Below are 20,147 nucleotides of genomic sequence, written 5' to 3' on the forward strand. Positions count from 1 at the left end.
AGCCGAGGCCAACCAAGCTCAAGAAATGGGTAGAAATAATATGTGGTGCCCGTTGGTATCGTCATTTGGTATCACATGATTAGACTCTATAGATTCGCTGCCAAAGGAATCAACTCAAATGGGTAGTAAGTTCATGATAATGATCATCATCATTATTCTCAACTCATTCTTTGAAAATACGAATCATCTCCGCTAAGCATTGTCTCGACTTGGCGCACTGTCTCGCACTAATGCGAACGCCTCCACAGCACATGGCCCAGTCTACTGGTTGATAAACACCAGTTGGCAACAGAGTGACTGTCGAAGGCCGAACTGTAAATTGTAACTGAGATAATGTAAAGCAACCTAAAGGTGCTTTTTTTTTATTTATAAATAGTAGAGAGAATAGTCTGGGTTAGTTATCCATGGCCACGAGTCTGATCCAGACAACAGTCACTGAACTGAGCTTGTCAGTGCGTCAAAACGTTCCAAGCTCAGGATGCTGATTGTCACAGTAAGGAATTGACTTCCCGCTTATCCCAGCTACTCCTCAATCTCCTTGGCTAATGGGTATAGTAGGTAAGTTGGTATGCCTAGGTACCATGACAATCTAGGAGATGGCAGAAAACCTAGTAACAGAGTCATTTGTGACGATAATACTTAGACAGTGTTAAGATAATTTGGGACCAACATGGCACTTCTTTGATCAGTTTATTGATGCAAGGGCATCAAGGTTCCTGACACCTGGAAGACACCACACATATTCTTCTTGGTTGCACAGCACCGTTACACACAACGTTTCCAAGACTGTCCCACACAGATCATCGAATGTGTCAGCCACTCATGTCCGAAGAGTCTAGAATCCTCTGCATTCATCTCACAATAATAAGAGTTCCTCAAGCGCTTACACAACAACCTACTCACCTCAATTTCGCATTCTACCGTACAGCAATCACTGTATTCGGTTTTGGATGCTGCCGCTGTGCCACAATTTTCAATAACAGACACATTGCGTGCTGACTTCTTCCGGATTTGCATGATACTGGCCCCGTTACAGCTTTTTGTTACCCACAAACCCAGTTTATCCTGCTCTAAACATCCACGTCGTATCACCTAATTCGATCATGATTCTGTGGCCCAGCGCAATTTGTCTCTAAATATTCATGATTCCGTTCTCGCCCCTTGATAATGAAGAAGCTGGTTCCAAGATACATACTTTCTCGGCCAACTCTACGCATGTGCATCTCCGAGCAGCCTGATTAACCCCCTTCTGTCGTGTAAGTTGATTGGTGGATGTGCTAGATTCCCAAGGTGGTGGTGCCACTACTTAGTACCTTGCCCAACCCCGCGTTTTGCTTTTATCGGGTACGTATCCGGACCGAGACCATCACCAAAAACATCCATGTTCGGCTGCATTTCTGCTGCAGCCAGAGACATGATCAACAGTTGAGATACTCAATTCGATCCCTGGTGTTGCCCGGGCGCATCATGTTACTCACGAGACCAATGGTATGTGGAGACAGTCCAACAGAGTTTGACACTCATGAACAGTATCATGAAGAGACGGCATTTTCGACAGAGCCATTTTACTCGCAAAAATGCCAAAGCTCAAATTAGTTGACTCAGCAACAGCCAATGCCATAGGAGGAGGAATATCGCATCCGTACTCCCTTAATGCTTGAGCCACCGCTGACTACCTCAGCAAGTCTATTATCGTCTGTCCCTCCGTCTATACGCACCATTATGCCATGTTATCCTCAATGCCGTCTTTCAACCCTCAATTGCTCGGTCAAGGCCGGTTTGCCATACCCCAGCAATCCTGACCAGTCCCTATCAACCACCCTGCTCTGGAGTACATAAAAGAAAGACTATAGCCAAATGGCAATAACATAGTCCCAATAATCAACCAGAACCAACGTTAATACTATCATACAGTGTACTTCACATCTCCCGTGTCACATTTGTACTATCCTGAACATATCGTATTCCAATACTGCCTCTAGTCTCGTACCATCATCCATGTCGTGCACTGAGGCTTGCGAATGCATCTGGGCTGTGTCGCCCATTTGTCCACGCAAGGTCAAGGCCAAGGTTCATGCTCTCTCTGCTCCTTGCAGCAAATGGGTCTGAAGTGGTCGCAGCATTTGGGTTACCAGCGACGCCAGAAGAAGGTGCACCACTCATGAAAGGGTTTGTGCTAGATGATAGATGCTGAGGCACACTTGGTTGCTGCTGCACAGGTGCCATTGGAGCTTGCAGGGGCTGGTTTTCTGGGATGGTTGGCTGCTGGGTATATTGTGTGGCCTGCTGAACCTGGTATGAAGGCTGAGCCGCGGCCGCACCTGGCTGTTGTTGTACCGTTTGAGGGTAGTTATTAAAAAGAGCCATGATCGAGGCCTTGTCTGGTCTCTGAGGTTGGTAAAACTGCTGCTGCTGGTACATTTGAGGCTGCTGCTGGGCAAAGGGGTTGTGGCTTGCTTGGGGTTGACTCTGCATCTGTTGCACGACAGGTTGTTGCACAAAGACCTGTTGACTTGTTTGCGCCACAGGCTGACCAGCATTTGCAAAAAAAGGGTTCGTGCTTGTTTCTGGGGGGCTCAAAGGAGCTGGGCTCTGATACACGGCAGATCCCTGATAAACAGATGAGTTTTGAAACGAACTCTGCGTTTGCTCTGGTATCTGACCAAGGCTTGGCGATGCGATTCGAGTTGGGGATCGAGCGAACGGATTGTATCCAGCAGGTGCTTGGTTGGTGTTGACTTGAGGGAAGGGATTGGACCCTTGTTGCGGCTGTTGCTGTATTGCACCTGCGGTGTTCGCTAGAAAGGGATTATACCCAGTCGCCTGCGCTTGGACAGGCTGTGGGTATGTCATGTTGTTACTGAAGCCCAGAGTTGAGAAGCCACTTGGGGTTGTTGGCGCTGATGGAGCCACTTGTTGGTATCCTGTCGCCTGTGGTGCTTGCTGTGGTGCTGGTCCTCCAGTATGGTGAGGGAACAGAGGCTGTTGGGGGGAGAGAGACATGTTTTGGAATGCCTGGCTGAACGCATCTGTCGGTTGTTGCTGTTGAGCGGCTGGCACGCCGAATGGGTTTGTCTGGCCGTACGGGTTCCGGTTATGAAGGCTTCCCGTCGACTGGGCCGTCTGGGGCTGAGCCGTTCCTAAGTTATCAAACGGGTTTGTCGAAGCACTTGATGGAGTAGTGGGACGGTCCGTAGCTGAACGGGCGGGAACGCTGAGACCTGCGCCGAGTCCCAGCCCGCCAGAACTCGGTGTCAGGGGCGTCAAAGACCTTGATGTTCGCAGAGTCTGTTCCCGAGGTGAAGGGGTGGGAAGAGGTGAGGGCCGGCCACTACCCTCACCCAATCGCACAAGAGTCTCAATCGCTCGTTCAATGTTGCCATTAACACCTTTCAACACCAGAGCATTGCGTTTGGCGTCCTGAAATCCCATGTCTTGTAGCCTAGCCAGCTTTTGCTCCATGTCATCCGGTTGATCAAGATCTAAGGTGGCGCCGAACACTTTTGATGGTTTATTAGGGGGTCTTGGAGACTCGCTACGTCCACCTTGCGCAGCTGTAATGGTTTTGGAGTCCTTCTTCGACTTGGACGACAGAGGGAAAATAGATGAAGCTGATCGAAATCCGAACTTCGAGTTCTTAGGCGGCAGTGGTGGAGGAGTCCCTTCGCCTATATGAGGAGATCTAGGCTTTCCCGTTCCACTGACAGTATTATTCATATATTTCTGTCTGATAAATCGTTCCATAGCAGAATCCGCTTCGTCAGCGTCGACCGGGACGGGAGGTTTGCGATGCTCGGGGTTATAAATGTTGTTGGATGTGATGTTTCCGACCTTTCGCATGTTCTATAGACCGTGTAAGCTATTGGTTTTCTTTGGGCACGATCCCCGGGTTGTTGTTGTTGCTCACGTCAACTTGCTCGTTGGTCCAACTATCCATGCTCAAGGACTTTACTTTGGAGATGTGAGTACCCAACTTTCGATGAATTGCAGCACATCTCATGCATAGGAAAACGCCCAACTAACAAACATATTAGTATTGGATCAGTTCCCGTATGTAGTGGGGGGCCGTACACTCCATGATGCCCAAGCTGATATTGATGTTAGCAAATTCCAGTCATCTCGTATACCCGGCGCAGGATGAGCTTGGTTGTACGTCTGGAGCATACCTGGATTACGCGCGTGGCAGTCAGCGCACATATTATTGCCCGGGGTGTTCTGCACAAGATCCTGCAGGGCCTTTTCGTTCCGCGCCTGCTGGCGCTTGCTCATGATACTCGACATGGTGGCGGGTCTTAACAGATCAAGTTTTCGGTGATCTCTAGAAGATGTGCAGTAGCAAAGGAACCTGTCTCGCAGTGTAACCGTCTCGAGTCGTTCGTAGGGCTCGTGCAGGACAAGTGCGGTGATCGGGGTCTGGAGTACGGAGGCCGGAGACCGGGACGGGGGTTGTCGACGGGCAGCAGAAAGAAGCAAAGAATTATGTCAAGTAGATGTCGCGGATGAAGAAAAGCACTTAATTACCAACAATGCAGGCGAAAGGAGGGACAAAGAAGAAACGATGCAATGCGATGCGAGGCGGTTCAAGTCGTTGATGAAATTGAAAAGAAGGAGATGAAAAGATGAAAGTTGACCAAGAAAGGGTACTTCCTTTCTGTTGCGCCGTGCGATTCAGGTCACAGCGGTAGGTGCCTTGAGACGGGCGGGATGCAGGTGCGGGAAGAAGCACTTGCCACACTCTGGCTCAGCGTTTCAGTGATTTACTGTGAGATTGAACATGAATTCAGAGCCCAGGAATAAAAAGGGGAAAATAAAAAGCAGGTCAACATAACTAGAGGTAGATGGAAATTTCGTTCTCAAGTTCTTTAACTAAGGGTCAGCCAAAGACCAACTCAAAAAAAGCCCCTGGCTTGGCCTGGACCTTGGGCTTAGCTTGACGAGATTCCTCCTCGTAGGCTCGTCCCCTAAACCACAGTGGAGTTCCATCTCGCTGCCCGCTTAGATCCACAAGTCACTTGAGGTAAGGTCTGGCTGCTTAAAGGCCCGTCTGTCTATCCCAACTAGGATTAGGCATGGGCTCACTTCGTCCATCCACCAGTAGAAGAGTCTTGATGGCCTTTGGTGCTTGGCTCGACGACGGGCGTCAGGGGCAGGTCGCGTGGGTGAGACAGGGTTTGAGTTAAGAACCGATATCGATTCCTAATAGTGATGAACCTCGAGGGTAATTGGGGCTGGAAAGATGTGATTTGTGATTGTTTCTTTGAGAGGGTGGTTGTCCGTTGATGAAATGGCAGGAACTGTATTGCAATGATCATTGCCAAATGACATCAGTTGTTGTATGCTATAGTTAAAGTCTATATTGCAGTTCTGAACCAGTGCCATAATTGCTGTATTTCCAAAAAAGAAAAAAAAGAAAAAGAAAAAAAAATTGAGCTGATAAGGTGAAAATGTTCATGTCTGCATATACGTAGACAGTGCTTGCTCTATTTCCATATCTTATATTAGCATTGGAAGGTGATTATTTAGCATACAACCGAACCTCATTATGAAGCCCAATTGGAAGGGAGATACCACTATAATACATGGCATGTCTAGTTTATGTGAAAATGTGGCTAGTTGCCAATCATTGTCGATCATGTACTTGCAGACCCTCGTATGTAGGTCGCGGAGGATTGACGTATCAAGGCTGAATTATTCCTGTGACAGAAGCCTTTTACAAAAACAAGGTCTGCCGACAGGTCTCATGTCGTGGTCCATAAAATGCCTTACAAACTCCCCAAAGCTATTAACACAAGATCACCAACCGTTAGGCCTTTTAATTCCTTTGCAATAAAACATTGTCGAATATAGTTTCGTCCGTTAGGTGTCCTGAAGTTTGTGCTTGGCCACCTCAGTTACATGCTCGGCTTCCGGGTAGCATTACCTTATATCAACAGGCAGACATACAAAGACTACTCCATAAACGTGCCAGAAATAGCATCTGTCAATTCACTGTAGCTCGGATTGACCGGCAAGGCCCGGAATGAGGATTGCCCGTGGGGTAATGAACAGCCTTCAGGGCCGAGAAGCTACTTATGAGGATCATCCTAGTCGACATGATCTTCCACCCAAGACATTGGACAATGGAACATCGGCGGAGAATGCAGTATGCAAGATATCGGGTTCCCATAGACGTTGAAGCTATAAATCAAGCGGTGGCACGTGTATCACGATACAGCAGTAATTATATTAGCAACATCACAAGTTACAGCTCAGTCCCAGAATTCAAAATGATGGAACCCCTAGGCCTCGGAATAAAGTGGAATGCAACGTCATGTCATGCCATGTTATACTAGCACTTTGCTGCGCTCGCATACCAAACCTACCGAGGCAAGGAACCTTAACATAGTAATCGCAAGTCCTCTTTGTTGGTTTTCGTATTTAATCAAAATCCACCTCTGCAAGCTTCCACATTCATGACACCTTCAGTGATATTTGATCATCAATCATCCACTCGCATTAAAATCGTGTAACTTCTGCCGCCCTCCAGCCACCTTCATCACCCTTATGCCAGTGCTTTTATCCCCAACCTCCGCCCGCCCTGTCCTCCCAACCACTTCAACCCTCGAATTGTCCACTTGAAACGAACAGCATCCTCGCAACAGTTTCGTCCCTGTCACCAAGGACTTTCCAGAAAAGGACTGGACTTGTGGCTCCCGGTGGCTGTGGTGGCTGTACAAACTGCAAAATCCCCGTTTCCAACGTCAGCAGTAAGGCGAAACCTCGCTCTCCGTATACTACCCCTCCACCAAGGCCCCTGCTCGGCCCAATACAGAGCCCACGACTCGACTACACAAACACTAGCTTAGTCGTTGGGTAGCTGCCTCGTGCGTACGTGCTCGAGTTGTCCACGTCTAGCGCACGTATACGGCGGACGGATACTCCTCTGCTCCTCCAGGATTCGAGGCAAAACTCTTGGCTTCTACGCATGCCAGGAAGAGTCAGACGTAAGGAGGACTTGTCAGCCACTTTCACCCCCTGCACACACAACTTCTTTCTTCAACTGTCGAAACCTGTCTTGTTCAACAACAAGAGCCATCCCCCAATCCGCAGTTTCCGGTCTTCCGAAAAACCTAAGCTGAATATCGATCGAGCCGGCATGGTCAATTGCTAAAGGTCCTCAACTCCACCACGAATTCGTCTACCGAGCTTCCCGATATTTGAAACCTCGACGAACGCGAAAACTTGGTTGCCGCTAGAATATCATACAAAATGGCGGGCATTGAGCAGCTTGAAGTTCATAGTAAGGCATGTTACTAGCTCTCCCCTACATTACAGATGCCGCGCGCCAGGCACCATATGAAGAATCGACATGAACTTCTGGCTAACACGTAACTAGTCGTATATTGTTCGCTGGGTCAAAGTCGATGAAGGGAATACACTATCGTGGAGCGTACAACCTCACAAGAAGTCCATGTACGCACCTCCATCTTGTGCCGCTTGGCGCGAACCTTCCCAGGCCCATGAATGAAGCTGTGTACTAATATGACTGCAGCAATTTTGGTATTGTCAAACATCCCGGCAGCGGTGCCACCACTTTTGCATCTTCCACGGCCGAAGACCTGAATAATGGAACTGAAGAGTCGGGTGGTACCTCGGACGGAAAGTCTGCCCGCTTCTCGAAGAAAGATACAAACGCACAAGAGCTGCTAAAAAGTAAAGGATTTATACCCATCAAATGGATTGGTAAATGCGAAGCGGATAAGGTGTCCATCGGCACGTACGAGGTCAATCATGACCAGAGCGGAATGTACGGCCTCGTGTTCGATAACACGTTCTCGAAACAGACATCCAAGACGGCGACTTTCGTGGTAATGACATATCCTACGGGGGCACCTCCTCAGACTTCATCACATTTGCCTAATCTTCAAGCACCGAAAGCTGGAGCCAGCCAAACGAGTCTCGGGCGGCACAGTAGCCCTAAACTCGACGGGGTTGCCTCTGCTTCATTAGACAGTCTTCACAGTCACAACGCCGTAGCAAACGCGAACTCCATTTCTGGTCGTAGCGAGGTTGGCTCAGGCAATTACCATGTTGGTGTTCTCCACAAGAGGCGTCGCAAGAAGGGACAAGGCTACGCTCGCAGATTCTTCTCGCTTGACTACTCGACATGCACTCTGTCGTACTACTATAATCCTAAGTCTTCTGCGCTCCGAGGCGCTATTCCCCTAAGCTTAGCCGCCATCGCTGCAGATGAGCGACGAAGAGAGATCAGCATCGATTCAGGCGCTGAAGTCTGGCATTTGAGAGCCCCGAATGATAAGGAATTCCAGGACTGGGCACATGCGCTCGAAAAGGCGAGCCGCGTTGCAAGGGGTTTGGAGACCCTGGATCTTCCCAAGAATGATCACTTAAAAATCAATACACGCCAACTTCAGCCTATTCATCAATCCTCTCCACAAGAGGACAGGGAATGGGAGCAGGTCGAATCCCTGGTTAGCCGCGTGGTTGGTACACGCGATGCTCTTCGACGCCTGACCCGTGAGGTCACAGCCCAGGCAAAACCACCACCAGTAACCAGTCCTCAATATCTTTCACCTGGAGCTGCGACTAGTGCTATCGACGAGAATGATACGTATTTCACACCCCCTCCCGAACAGAGGCGCTCCTTCTGGAGAAGAAAGTCAAACACTCCTGCGATATCCCCTGCCACACTGGGAGCGCCAACAGCTCTGGCAGTACCAGCACCAGGTGGTGTCACTACGACTATCTCTGCCAATATGCCAAACCACTCAAGGAGACAATCCAAGGGGCTCGTTAGAGAGGAGAACTCGCTGCAGGATCATTGTCAATCACTTCTGACAGACCTTGACTCAGTTGTGTCCGAGTTCACCACACTTATCAACAACAGTAAGCGCCGTCGCATGCCAGTGCCCTTGTCTGCAGGTGGTGTGTCAAGGAAGAGTATAGACACTGTCTCGACAGCAGACGAGTTCTTTGATGCTGAGGATGCCAACTCAGCCGTTCTTAAAATTGATGGCAGCGAAGACGAAGCTTCACGATCAGAAGAGGCAGAAGACGAGGAGGAAGATTCATTCCGAGACAATTCTTCTGTGTCGTCTATAGGAGAGAATGACACAGCAAACCTGGACGATGCATCTCATCTTTTCCCCACGAAACCAAAGAGCCTTACACCTTTGCCTATTGAGCAAGCCGTTACCAGGAGATCAACCATACCACCTGCAGCTGCACCTGCACCGAGTTTGATCGCGTTCTTTAGGAAAAATGTTGGCAAAGATTTTAGTACCATCAGTATGCCCGTTACCTCGAACGAACCGTCATCTATGTGCCAAAAGCTGGCCGAACAGCTGGAATACGCACAGTTACTAAACCAAGCTGCAAAGCAATCTTCTCCAACAGACAGACTCTTGTTCGTCGCAGCATTTGCAGTCTCCCAGTTCAGCAGTGGTCGAGCCAAAGAGCGTGCTATCCGGAAGCCTTTCACACCTCTACTGGGCGAAACCTTTGAACTGGTTCGAAGCGAAAAGGAGGTGCCTGGAGGTTTCAGACTCTTAGTCGAGAAGGTCCAGCATCGACCTCTTCTCCTAGCTATGCAAGCAGACTCAGCCAACTGGTCGTTCTCCCAGTCACCAGCCCCCGGCCAGAAGTTTTGGGGCAAGAGCGCTGAAATCACGACAGATGGCCGTGTTCGAATTGTGCTACGTCTATCAAATGGCTCCGAGGAGCGATATTCATGGAATATTGCTACTATGTTCTTGCGTAACGTGGTTATGGGCGAAAAGTATGTGGAGCCTGTGGGCACTATGCATGTCGTCAATGACAGTACTGGTCACAAGGCTGCTGTTGAGTTCAAGAGCAAGGGCATGTGGGGTGGACGTATTGAGGATGTCAGTGTTGAAATCTTCAACCCCGAAGGAGTAAACACAGGAAGCGGCTTGGTAGGCACATGGACCAACAGCTTGAAGACAACAGGCAAAGGTGGCGGCCAGGAGATTTGGCGTGTTGGACCACTGGTGGAAAATGCTGCCCAGACATTTGGTCTTACAACTTTTGCTGCCAGCTTGAACGAGGTTACAGAGATCGAGAAGGGCAAACTGCCTCCTACGGATTGTCGCCTGCGACCTGATCAGCGCGCATACGAACAAGGCGCAATCGATGATGCTGAGGATCTGAAACAAAAGCTGGAGGAAGCTCAGCGCGGTCGACGCCGAGAACTCGAAGAGCGAGGTGAGACATACAAGCCTCGATGGTTCGTCAAGGTCGAGAACGCTCCAGAGGGAGAGGAAGTATGGAAGCTCAAGACAGGAAAGGATAGTTACTGGGAGGAGCGCGCAAAGGGAAGCTGGCAAGGGGTTGAGGACCTCTTTAAGGTTACTGATGATTGATGAAAGCCAAATAGACACAAACATTGGATTCAGTTTTTGATACCCATAGTTAAATGAATTGTATGTGTAGAGTTCTTATGGAGTTGTGTAGTCAAGAATGTTGGTTAAGATGATAGGTCGCTGATGTGACCTGGCGTGTTTAAGATAAAATAGAGTGTATGCAATAGAAGGCTGACTAGAGCATCCCCTGTGTTCTAGCTTATGAGGCAATGCTGGCCAAGCTTAAGACGGACGTGTTGAGACTTAAGAGTTGATTTTAGGTATGTAGGACAAGTCGAAACTCAAATGATGATCATACAGTCTTCCTCTTACAGACCCAGGTTGGCAAACCTCGGGGGGTAATAAAACCTCTGACATTAAGATGAGGTGTCAAAATTAACTGGTTGAAACACCTACTAATATACACTAAACTTGCCTAATATTTTCGTCACTTAGGGTCGAGGTCTCACGTTTCCTTGGCTCCCCTACGCAAAGTGTCACTTGAAACCTCCTATTGCAGCTTAACAAAGCCAAGCATTTTCTTGGCTCTGAGATAGAGTGGTGACCCGTCATTTGGTGCATGTACCGGCAGGGGATGTGACGCACCCCAGGCGAGGTTACCAGATGAAAAGAGGGCCTCTGGTATTGTGAAGAACCACAGTGTTTCACACGAGGGTCATTCTTGGCTGAGCGCCCAGATCTTGAGTTTAATTATGCAGCAGGCGAGATGTGATATTGGCGTTGCGGTGAGAATGCTGAGGCGAGTGGTTGTGAGGGATGAGGGATTGGAGATGAGCTTGGGACGAGGCAGTGCAGGGTGATCGACGTGACGATTGAAATTTGGCCATGGTCTCGGTTGATTTGACGGGTCTAGGAAATAAAACCAAGCAAAATCCATGTCAAGTGCTACTCATCGTCATATGGATCCAGTCTTAACGGTCAGAGCTCAGACTGACTGATACCAGCCAGGATAAGGAAAGGTCAAGACTCAAGATATACGGTATCTGCCTGTGCCTTGATATAATATACAGAAACAATGTTTAAATAATAGTGAGTGCTTGACAACCAGTAGTATTTCAGTAAGCTAGTCATACGAGAAGTCGAATTTCTATTCTTGTTCTTCAATGGAATACGGTATGGCCCATAGACGTGAGAGCCCGGGCTCCACTGGAGTTTAGCGGGACGGGAGTGGCAGAATGACCCCTGCCGATCATTGAATCTGCAGGCGAGACTGGAAGGAAGAATTCTTATTTGTGTTATTAGTGACAGATACCCAGGTAGGTAGTTTCTTTTAAGCTTACCTTGGTTATGAGATGAAAGTTTTGATTCTGGATCTTAATAATCAAACCTGCGACAGAAGCATAAAAATAAAAAGAACTCTACGATTCACTCGAGGTACTCAGACATTTAATGCCAATCCCAGACCAGCCTTCACCAAGCATCATGATGAATAAGGCGAGAGAGGGACTGTGCCACCAGCTGGAGCCGTTTAAAAAGGAGCCTCAGGGGGTTACGAGACGAGTTTCAGCGGCGCGCCAATCGCTGATCAGGAGGCGCTTGCTCTAGCTGAAAGGGAGTGTCATGCATGAGCGAGGGGGGCGTGTGCCGATAGCTTAAAATGCATTACGACGACTTTGGTGGGTCAATTGAATTTTAGCATTGAGCGAAATCCAGGCCAAGAAACGAAAAAGAGAGGACAGCAAGTGATGCCAATGCACTACAGGCCTTGGACTTGTCATAGAAATGGAGAGGTTGAGTTGCTGGACTCTTGGTTTGTGGCTGCGCACTCTTGGGAGTTTCTTGTCATCCATAGGCGTTGAGATGTTTGTTGACACACGTGAGATGTATACGAGTGATGCAGCACCATGGGCAACACTAGCAAAAATACGGATAACGAGAACAGAGTTTGAAACTAGAGGGCAAGATGGTTAAATGTTTGTTTGTGTCGATCCTCTTATAGTGACAAGTACACATACTCATGACCAACTGATAACCGCCTAGTTTATGGATGTTACAACAGTTTGTTCTTCAGCCAGTGACAAGGGACGACACATCAGCAGACTTCACACCACCGGCTGAGTCTAATCCTTCAGTCATAGGCTGGGTTAGTACAGCCCATTGATTCGTGTGCCTGACTTCCGCCGTCCAAGTGTGAGCACAACAAAGACACAATGCGATAGTGTAAATGCTGGTAGATGGCAATTCAACCACACTCGTTTGATCCGACAAGATAGCTTCACAGCACTGAATTACATACAAGAGCATTGTACTGCTTCACAATAACGAGCTGCTGGACTTGATCGTCAACCCATCGTCATGCTCTCTTGGCCCTCGAGATTAGGTGTGCCAGCATGAATTTGTGGAAACTGAAATTACTGGACCAGACGTGCCCCACGCTTAATCCCCAATCCATGGCTTCCCCTTGGATTCGACGGAAGCCCGCCCAAGCCTTCTAAGGAAGAAATGCCCACAGCGGCCGGCGTTAGACGCTTGGACTGACCACTTCAGTTTCCATTCTTAACTTGGTACGAGGGCGGGAGCCAAATGGAAGCGGAAGAGTCTGCGTCGTTCGTCCAATGCCTCAATTGGTACCGTAAAACACTCACTCACTTATCCAGACACCCCGTCTCTCCCTAGATTGGTAGGTACCAAGATAATGCCGAGTGCTCCAAGCTACCAGCCCAGTTCAGGGATCAATTACTTGCCATCCAATCCAATATCCCTTGATACCACCACTATCCACGTTCTATCCTATCCTGTTGTGCCATTCTGTGATTGTCGATTGAGTTGGTCCCGACTTGTAACTTTGTAACTTTGTACCTGTTTTACCACACCCCAGGGCCTCCATCCCGTCTTCCCACCTCCAGTGCCTACTATTTTAAAAGCCCATTCCAACCTCCGTATCACGCTCTCTTTTCCTCTCCTCTTCTTCCTCCCTCCATTGATTTATTAATACCTTCAACTTACCTTTCAACCGGTTAACGCCTTTCTGTCGTTTTCTCTCCGGTCGTGATCTTCTATCTTCTTTCGTTCCCACCTCCCAACTCTCTCGTTGTTGGTTTTCTTCTACTTGGACTGTAATTCTGCTTCCTCACCCGATCCGCTCATTTCGATCAATTCCCACCCTCGATATCGTCTCTTAACGACAATTCTTTGAACTGTGTTAATCTCTCGCCATACCGTTCGACCAACCAACTTAAAATGAAGACCGTTGCTTTCCTCTCCGCCTTGGCGGCTGTCGCTTCGGCTACCCCTACCCTCAAGGAGCCTCCCAGCAAGCGCGCTTCCCTCCCCGCAGTCTCGGTTTCTGGCAATGGTTAGTAGTCAATTGCCTCAAGAGTTGGATGTGCAGGCAGTGTTGACAATCAATTAGCTTTCTGGACTGGCAAGGACCGATTCTACCTCCGAGGTATCGACTACCAGCCCGGTGGTGCCTCTGCTAACGAGGATCCTCTCGCCGATCCCGATGTTTGCAAGCGTGATATCAAGTACTTCAAGGAGCTCGGCGTCAACGTTATTCGCGTCTACGCTGTCGACAACAAGGCCGATCATGACGAGTGCATGAGTGCGCTCGACGCCGCTGGCATCTACCTCGTTCTCGATGTTAACAACCCCAAGTACTCCATCAACCGTGCCAAGCCCGGTCCTTCTTACAATGCCGCCTACATCCAGAGCGTTTTCGCCACTGTCGAGATGTTCGCCAAGTACGACAACACACTCGCTTTCTTCTCCGGAAATGAGGTCATGAATGACGAGAAGGATACCGACAAGTCCGCTCCCTACGTCAAGGCCATCACTCGTGATATGCGAAACTACATCAAGGCCCGCAAGCTCCGCCAGGTTCCTGTCGGCTACTCTGCTGCCGATGTTGCCTCCAACCGCATGCAAACCGCTCACTACATGAACTGTGGTTCTGAGGAGGTTCGATCTGACTTCTTCGCTTTCAACGATTACTCCTGGTGCAACAGTGACTTCAAGACCTCTGGCTGGGACGTCAAGGTCAAGAACTTTACCAACTACGGTATCCCCATTTTGTAAGTCAATTCATCACTCATGTTGGCCTCTGCTAACCTTGCACTAGCCTGTCCGAGTATGGTTGCATTGAGAACCGCCCCCGTAAGTTCGAGGAGATTGAGCCCATGATGGACAGCCAGATGTCCTCCGTCTACTCCGGTGGCCTTATGTATGAGTACTCCCTCGAGGACAACGACTACGGTATCGTCACAATCAAGAACGGCAAGGTCACGACCGAAAAGGAGTTTGACCTCTTCAAGTCTGCTCTCTCCAAGTACCCCATGCCCACTGGCACTGGCGGTGCTGCCAAGGCTTCCCACGGCGTTGCTTGCCCTACCTCCGAGTCCGTCTGGCAGGTCGACCCCAGCTACCTCCCTGAGATGCCCTCCGAGGCCGAGAAGTACATGAAGGACGGTGCCGGCAAGGGCCCCGGCATCAACGGCAAGGGATCCCACTTCGACACTGATAGCGGAACCGCCACTGCCAGCGTTGCTATGGGCTCTTCCACATCCACAGGTTCGGCCTCTGCCTCTGGTGATGATGGTGATGACAGCGGCGCTGCTAGCCTTGGCTTCGGTGCCCTGTACGTCTCCGCTGCCGCCACTCTCTTCACCCTCGTCGGAACCCTTTTGCTGTAGATGGCAGGCGTGCCGTCTCTTTATTTGTTTTCCTTGTTAGTGTGGGGATTGCCTTCTGGTCAGAGTTATGATTTAGGCCCCCCTCTTGGTTTTCATGATAGGCACAAGATGTAGGGGGGAGAGCGCTTGATTAGTTAGGCGCGCTGCGCTGGACACGCCGGGTTCGTATTTTTTCAACAGGAGCATTGGCGTCTAGCCCAGGCAGGGCAGACGACCCGGAAATGATTATAATGCTATCTGGGCGGTTATCGCCTTTGTCGTTTCAGCTAAAAGGATTTGGTGCGGAAGCACATTCAATAGACTTTCATTAAACTCGATACGAATATCCTCTGCCTCGATGGTGTACACGGTATACTCGTATCCTACAAGGTTATTTGTAGGCACTTTTGCAACGGTTAATCATATCGCACGTGAGTTGGAGTTAGCCGTAGAGCCTGGCTAGAATTGGTGGGAACCTCGGCATCTCCATCAGTAGCCCACCTCTTACATGGGCTTTGTCGCAGCCAAGATCAAGCTACCCCATGGGACAGTTTAGCCCCGAGATTCTTTCATCCCTTATAAGTACTCTTCTTACAATACCATTCATATTCTTCTCTTTTCAACGTAATCGCAATTGAGTTAAAAGCCCACACAATGTCTTCCACCACACCTCTCCCCGCTTACACATCTTACAAAAACATAATTGTCAGCTCACCAAACCCTTTCGTCGCTCATGTCGAGATAAACCGACCCCAGAAGCTCAACGCCTTTACTCAAGAACTATGGCTTGAGTTTGGACGTGTCTTCAAGCAGCTCAGCGGTGATGAAGACGTCCGTGCTGTTGTAGTCAGCGGCGCTGGCGATCGAGCCTTTACCGCAGGCTTGGACGTGCAGTCTGCGTCTAGTGATGGAATCCTCTTTGGTTCTCAGGCGGATATCGCCAAAAAGGCAAAGGTAGTGAGAAACCACATTGAGGAGTTTCAGGACTCGATTGGTGCTATGGAGAAGTGCGAGAAACGTAAGTGTCACTCGTCCAACGATTTGTTAAGATGAATTACTTATATGTGGGATTAAATTTACAGCTGTCATTTGCGTGCTTCATGGTGTTTCTATTGGCCTTGCTATTGATATCGCCTGCTGCGCTGACATCCGCATCTGCGCCTCCAACACACGCTTCGCTGTCAAGGAAGTTGACATTGGCATGGCCGCTGATATCGGAACCCTGGCACGTCTGCCCAAGCTCGTTGGCTCAACATCATGGGTTAAGGACGTTTGTCTCACGGCCCGAGACTTCTCAGCACAGGAAGCATTGTCAGTAGGATTTGTGAGCCAGGTTCACGAGGGCAAACAGGCGGCTGTGCAGGCTGCTGTGGCTCTGGCAACCACACTTGCTGACAAGAGCCCTGTTGCTGTACAGGGAACGAAGGAGCTGCTCAACCACGGCAGGGATCATACTGTTGCTGAGAGCTTGAGGTATACGCAAGTATGGAATGCAGCGGCTGTGCAAGGCAAGGACTTTTCGTTGGCGTTGATGAGTGGATTGAAGAAGACGAAGCCGAGGTTTGAGAAGTTGTAGTTTAGGAGTTTGAGAGGATCATAGACGCACGTCGTTCGGGTATGAAATTGTGTATATAGTTCAGTGGTTGCACATGCTTGAAGCTTACTCAGAGCCGGATTCTTCTTCAGGAGGAAGGTTTTCTTTGAGTCGCTGGGAATGTGTCAATCAAACAAAGCCCATTTCCAGTCGCAAGTAGCTTGGGTGAAGATGATGCTAGCAATCGAACGTACTTCTTCGAGCTTATGCTTGAGCGTTGAGACCATGGTCTCTTTCACAACCACGCGTTCATCATCGAGATCCTCAATGATGTAGTCATGGTTAGCACTGTCGATGCTGACGATGATGGACTTGATCGAAGGATCGCACTCGATAAGAACGCCTAGCATAGGTAAGCTCGGATACGCAGTGACCAGAAAATAGTGTGAAACGAACCTCTGATTGCACGAGGCATCTTGGGCCAGTTCGCGGAAGCGCAACAATATGTCCAGAAAATGCTCCAAGGATTATAATGAGGTTTAAGTTCAGGTTATGGTTGACGCTTCCCCCCAGAAAAACGGTGGAGTTTAATGGGAGCCTTGTATGACGCACGGACCACCTGCCATTATCTAGAGCCTGCATGGAATCATCAGAGGCCATTCCAAATAATGTTTATTCATGCTTCGGCTGCGCAACGGCAAAGCCACTATACTGTGCCTGGTTTTGCAGAGCTGTTCAATTAGGAAGCCGAACCAAATAATGTGGCAAATTGGACCCGAGCACCAAATGTTACCTCATCGCCTTCGTACTAAGCTGGGCGTGTTGTGTACATGACTGTTGCAGCGTATTACTTAGTCGTTGTAAGTGGCATTGCTCGTCCTCAATACGCCACTAGTCCAAGGCAGAGTTGAGAAGCTGTAGTCTAAGGGCTCGATTTTCATACCAAGTTCTCTCGTTTACCTGTCGGCATTCTTCAATCTGTTAGATCCGACTGGGCTGTGTCCATCATAGATATCATGGACAAAACAGGTGACGGGCGGCCAATTTATCCCGGCTCCACCGGCGGACGGCGACATTCAACGGTCCTTACATCCAGATCTAAGCTACTAAGCCACTATGATGAAGTCACCTTGACAGTGGGGGATGATCGGCTACGCGGCTCTGTAATGGAGGCATACGAATGCAAAAGGTTAAGGTAGAAGCCGAGGGCGCACAAGTACAAAGAGCTGCCCTCCTCCCCCAGGTTTGGAGTCGGGAGTTGGAGTTACTAGATGACGCCACTCTATCAAAGTCTCTGACCTCACACCTTGACAATCTATCATTTTGATGATCCTTGATTCTTGACGTCTCACAAACTAAATAACAAGAATAAAGAAGTCCTTTACATACAAATCCATTTGAGAATCGATCACATTCAGATCTTGTCTGAGACATCCGATGATCTAATCCAGTCAGCACATATCAATATCATTTGATTGAGTACCTTACTTATACACTCTAACGACATACCTGCTATTGTGATGGCAACAAACGACAATAACGACAACAATACCGGCTTCTCATTTGGTGCACAACCCTTTGCCTGGGTTCTCATTCCTCTCTTCGTCATCTTAGTTCTCGGTCTAACCGCCACCATCGTCCAAGTGAGACGACGTCGCCGCCGTCGTAGGAACCAATGGCCCGGCCAGAATACTGGAGCTCCAGTATATACCGGCCTTCGCGGTGGAAGAAGAACGGGAAATCGCCGATCGCCATGGAATGGTACCAGGTCTGAAGAAGGACTCAATGAATTGGGACAGGCACCGCCGCCATACGATGGTAAAAAGGAGACGCAGGATCCTCTGGAACTGCGGGATCTCGAAGCTGGGAACAGGCCGCCCGAGTATCCCGCTGAGCCTGCGCCGGCTGTAGTGACGGATGGGCGAAGAAGTTGATTGTTGAATTTTGGCTATTGGATGATGGTTTTTTTTTATGTATTCGTTCCTGGACCGTTTCATACCTACCTTTTTGCCTGGTGTTAGAGAGGAATGAGCCGGGAGGGTGCTGTATTTGAGGAGATGAATGATTCAGAGTAAGGTTACGTGTCGATTGATATTGACATAGCAATGAACAATTCTTTGTTTTCGTCTCATGAGACAAAGTCGAGTTGAGTTTGCCGCTATCCGTTCCGATCAAGCATGACCAATTAGCGAGACCACTTTATGCATCAATTGTAGTACAGAGGAAAGATGTCCGGGAGACTCAAGTGAAAGTGAAAAAGCTGAGCTGAGCAATGAACTGACACTCCCTCCCTCTCTCTACACAGACAAGCTCTATCGTCTTAGCCTCTACAATAATCCAGACCTTGAGCTTACCTGAATACTGATATACGAATTGACAACCAAATGAATTCAAAGAAACCGAGTAGAAGGACTAAGAATCCATGGTTGCAGATTATATGACAAAGCCATCCTCTTGCAAGCCACCGGAAGCAGAGTGCTATACGAGTTGTCTGCGTGAGACACGAGTGGCCTCAGAAGACCCGGCTGGCTGCATGCACCGAGGGCGGTGTCACAAGTGATGCCGTGATCAGCTTCCACAAGAGTTAATAGCACCGATAGGACAAAGAACTCTCTCCTTGTGGTCTTGCCGTGCTGGAAGCAGCATGTCGTGATGAGCAACTAACCTCAACACATGAGATCGCAGCAATAGCTACAGTAAGTAGTCGGGGACTACAATAATCTAAGACTGCAAGTGCTCTGGGCCAATACTAATTGGGCTGTGAACCATGAAAGGGCTACTGTTTTTTCTGGGCTTTTTGTTGACGGGTTGCTTTGGCTCGCTGCTAAGTTTACGAGTAGTGCTTCTTGAAAGCCTTTGAATACTCTATGAACTTTGGCGGAAAAGCCCGAAACAGCCTCGTAGCTGAGAACATTTGTTGCAAGTCAAACGATATGGAAAAACTGAAAGTTGTCCTGGATCCAAACTTCAGGGGTATCCCATGCCTTTTTGATGTGTCTCGCATGGGTGAAAGGGTCTTTGCTCGGGGGATCCACGGAGAGTTTGCGCGATCTTATGATTCACGTGATGCTTGGTAAAGCCTAGTTCGCCTCATCTTGACACATATATGTTTGCGGTGAAATATGACAGACAGATCAGGATATGCCAATGCCATAATGGGAGATAAAGAGGTGGTTGGAGGGGATATAAGGGGCCCCAATTAAGCAAATGGAGCCATGGTTTCTTAGTGTGATGATAGAGGAGGCTGGAGATGCTAATGGGCTGAACATGAGCGGCAAAGGGAATATTCTGAGTCGGGTTATGTCCCGAGAAGTTGGAAAGCCAGATGCGAGTAAGGTTGAGCCGTGGCAAAGATGATTTTCAGGAACATGCCAAATCTATTAGGTGGTGGTGTTGAGGTCCAAATTTGGTCTGGACGTTAGATTCGACCAAGAAGCTTCTAAAACACTATGTTTGGAACCGGTGATTTATCTGAAACCTATGGAGAATAGTATGTCTCTGTCGTTATTTAGAGAATAAGGCACTGTAATTAGTCTATTCCTTAGGAATGGGAGTGTTTTATAATAATTTGAAGACAAGTCCAATCCTTATAGTGAGTGGTTCAGCCCTACAATCCACTCA

General features: G+C 48.8%; 6 protein-coding genes across 11 annotated transcripts; 3 read left to right on the top strand and 3 right to left on the bottom strand.

Moving 5' to 3' along the window:
• Positions 1–1,494: 1,494 nt before the first annotated feature.
• Positions 1,495–4,851, bottom strand: FOIG_07188 (uncharacterized protein). 2 transcript variants are annotated; one of them, XM_031206619.1, is made up of 4 exons: positions 4,167–4,851; positions 4,072–4,088; positions 3,908–4,018; positions 1,495–3,843 (listed from the first exon to the last, which is right to left on the bottom strand). In XM_031206619.1, the coding sequence occupies exons 1-4, from the start codon at positions 4,279–4,281 to the stop codon at positions 1,993–1,995; spliced, it is 2,094 nt and encodes a 697-aa protein (XP_031063738.1). In that variant the 5' UTR covers positions 4,282–4,851; the 3' UTR covers positions 1,495–1,992. The 2 variants fall into 2 exon arrangements, with proteins under 2 accessions (XP_031063738.1, XP_031063739.1); XM_031206620.1 differs by having other exon boundaries at positions 3,908–4,088.
• A 957-nt stretch (positions 4,852–5,808) lies between these two features.
• On the top strand, positions 5,809–10,514 carry FOIG_07189 (uncharacterized protein). Of its 3 annotated transcripts, XM_031206621.1 has the most exons (3): positions 5,809–7,284; positions 7,376–7,452; positions 7,532–10,514. In XM_031206621.1, the coding sequence occupies exons 1-3, from the start codon at positions 7,249–7,251 to the stop codon at positions 10,380–10,382; spliced, it is 2,964 nt and encodes a 987-aa protein (XP_031063740.1). In that variant the 5' UTR covers positions 5,809–7,248; the 3' UTR covers positions 10,383–10,514. The 3 variants fall into 3 exon arrangements, with proteins under 3 accessions (XP_031063740.1, XP_031063741.1, XP_031063742.1); XM_031206622.1 differs by having other exon boundaries at positions 5,809–7,452; XM_031206623.1 differs by having other exon boundaries at positions 7,376–10,514.
• Positions 10,515–13,562: 3,048 nt separating this feature from the next.
• FOIG_07190 (uncharacterized protein) lies at positions 13,563–15,013 on the top strand (the record flags this gene model as incomplete). The annotated part of the gene is made up of 3 exons (XM_031206624.1): positions 13,563–13,677; positions 13,735–14,395; positions 14,443–15,013. The coding sequence occupies 3 exons, from the start codon at positions 13,563–13,565 to the stop codon at positions 15,011–15,013; spliced, it is 1,347 nt and encodes a 448-aa protein (XP_031063743.1).
• Positions 14,872–17,123, bottom strand: FOIG_07191 (RNA polymerase II transcription factor B subunit 5). Of its 2 annotated transcripts, XM_031206626.1 has the most exons (3): positions 16,983–17,123; positions 16,781–16,929; positions 14,872–16,700 (listed from the first exon to the last, which is right to left on the bottom strand). In XM_031206626.1, the coding sequence occupies exons 1-3, from the start codon at positions 16,999–17,001 to the stop codon at positions 16,653–16,655; spliced, it is 216 nt and encodes a 71-aa protein (XP_031063745.1). In that variant the 5' UTR covers positions 17,002–17,123; the 3' UTR covers positions 14,872–16,652. The 2 variants fall into 2 exon arrangements, with proteins under 2 accessions (XP_031063745.1, XP_031063744.1); XM_031206625.1 differs by having other exon boundaries at positions 14,872–16,929; positions 16,983–17,074.
• On the top strand, positions 15,647–16,568 carry FOIG_07192 (uncharacterized protein; the record flags this gene model as incomplete). The annotated part of the gene is made up of 2 exons (XM_031206627.1): positions 15,647–16,010; positions 16,075–16,568. 2 exons carry the CDS (start codon positions 15,647–15,649, stop codon positions 16,566–16,568), a joined length of 858 nt encoding a protein of 285 aa, XP_031063746.1.
• Positions 17,124–17,850: 727 nt separating the features above from the next.
• Positions 17,851–18,645, bottom strand: FOIG_07193 (uncharacterized protein). 2 transcript variants are annotated; one of them, XM_031206628.1, is made up of 2 exons: positions 18,015–18,645; positions 17,851–17,968 (listed from the first exon to the last, which is right to left on the bottom strand). In XM_031206628.1, the coding sequence occupies exon 1, from the start codon at positions 18,521–18,523 to the stop codon at positions 18,149–18,151; it is 375 nt and encodes a 124-aa protein (XP_031063747.1). In that variant the 5' UTR covers positions 18,524–18,645; the 3' UTR covers positions 17,851–17,968; positions 18,015–18,148. The 2 variants fall into 2 exon arrangements, with proteins under 2 accessions (XP_031063747.1, XP_031063748.1); XM_031206629.1 differs by having other exon boundaries at positions 17,952–17,968; positions 18,036–18,645.
• Positions 18,646–20,147: the final 1,502 nt, after the last annotated feature.

This window comes from Fusarium odoratissimum (assembly GCF_000260195.1).
Source record: "Fusarium odoratissimum NRRL 54006 unplaced genomic scaffold supercont1.10, whole genome shotgun sequence".
In the NCBI taxonomy this organism is placed as follows: Eukaryota; Fungi; Ascomycota; class Sordariomycetes; order Hypocreales; family Nectriaceae; genus Fusarium; species Fusarium odoratissimum.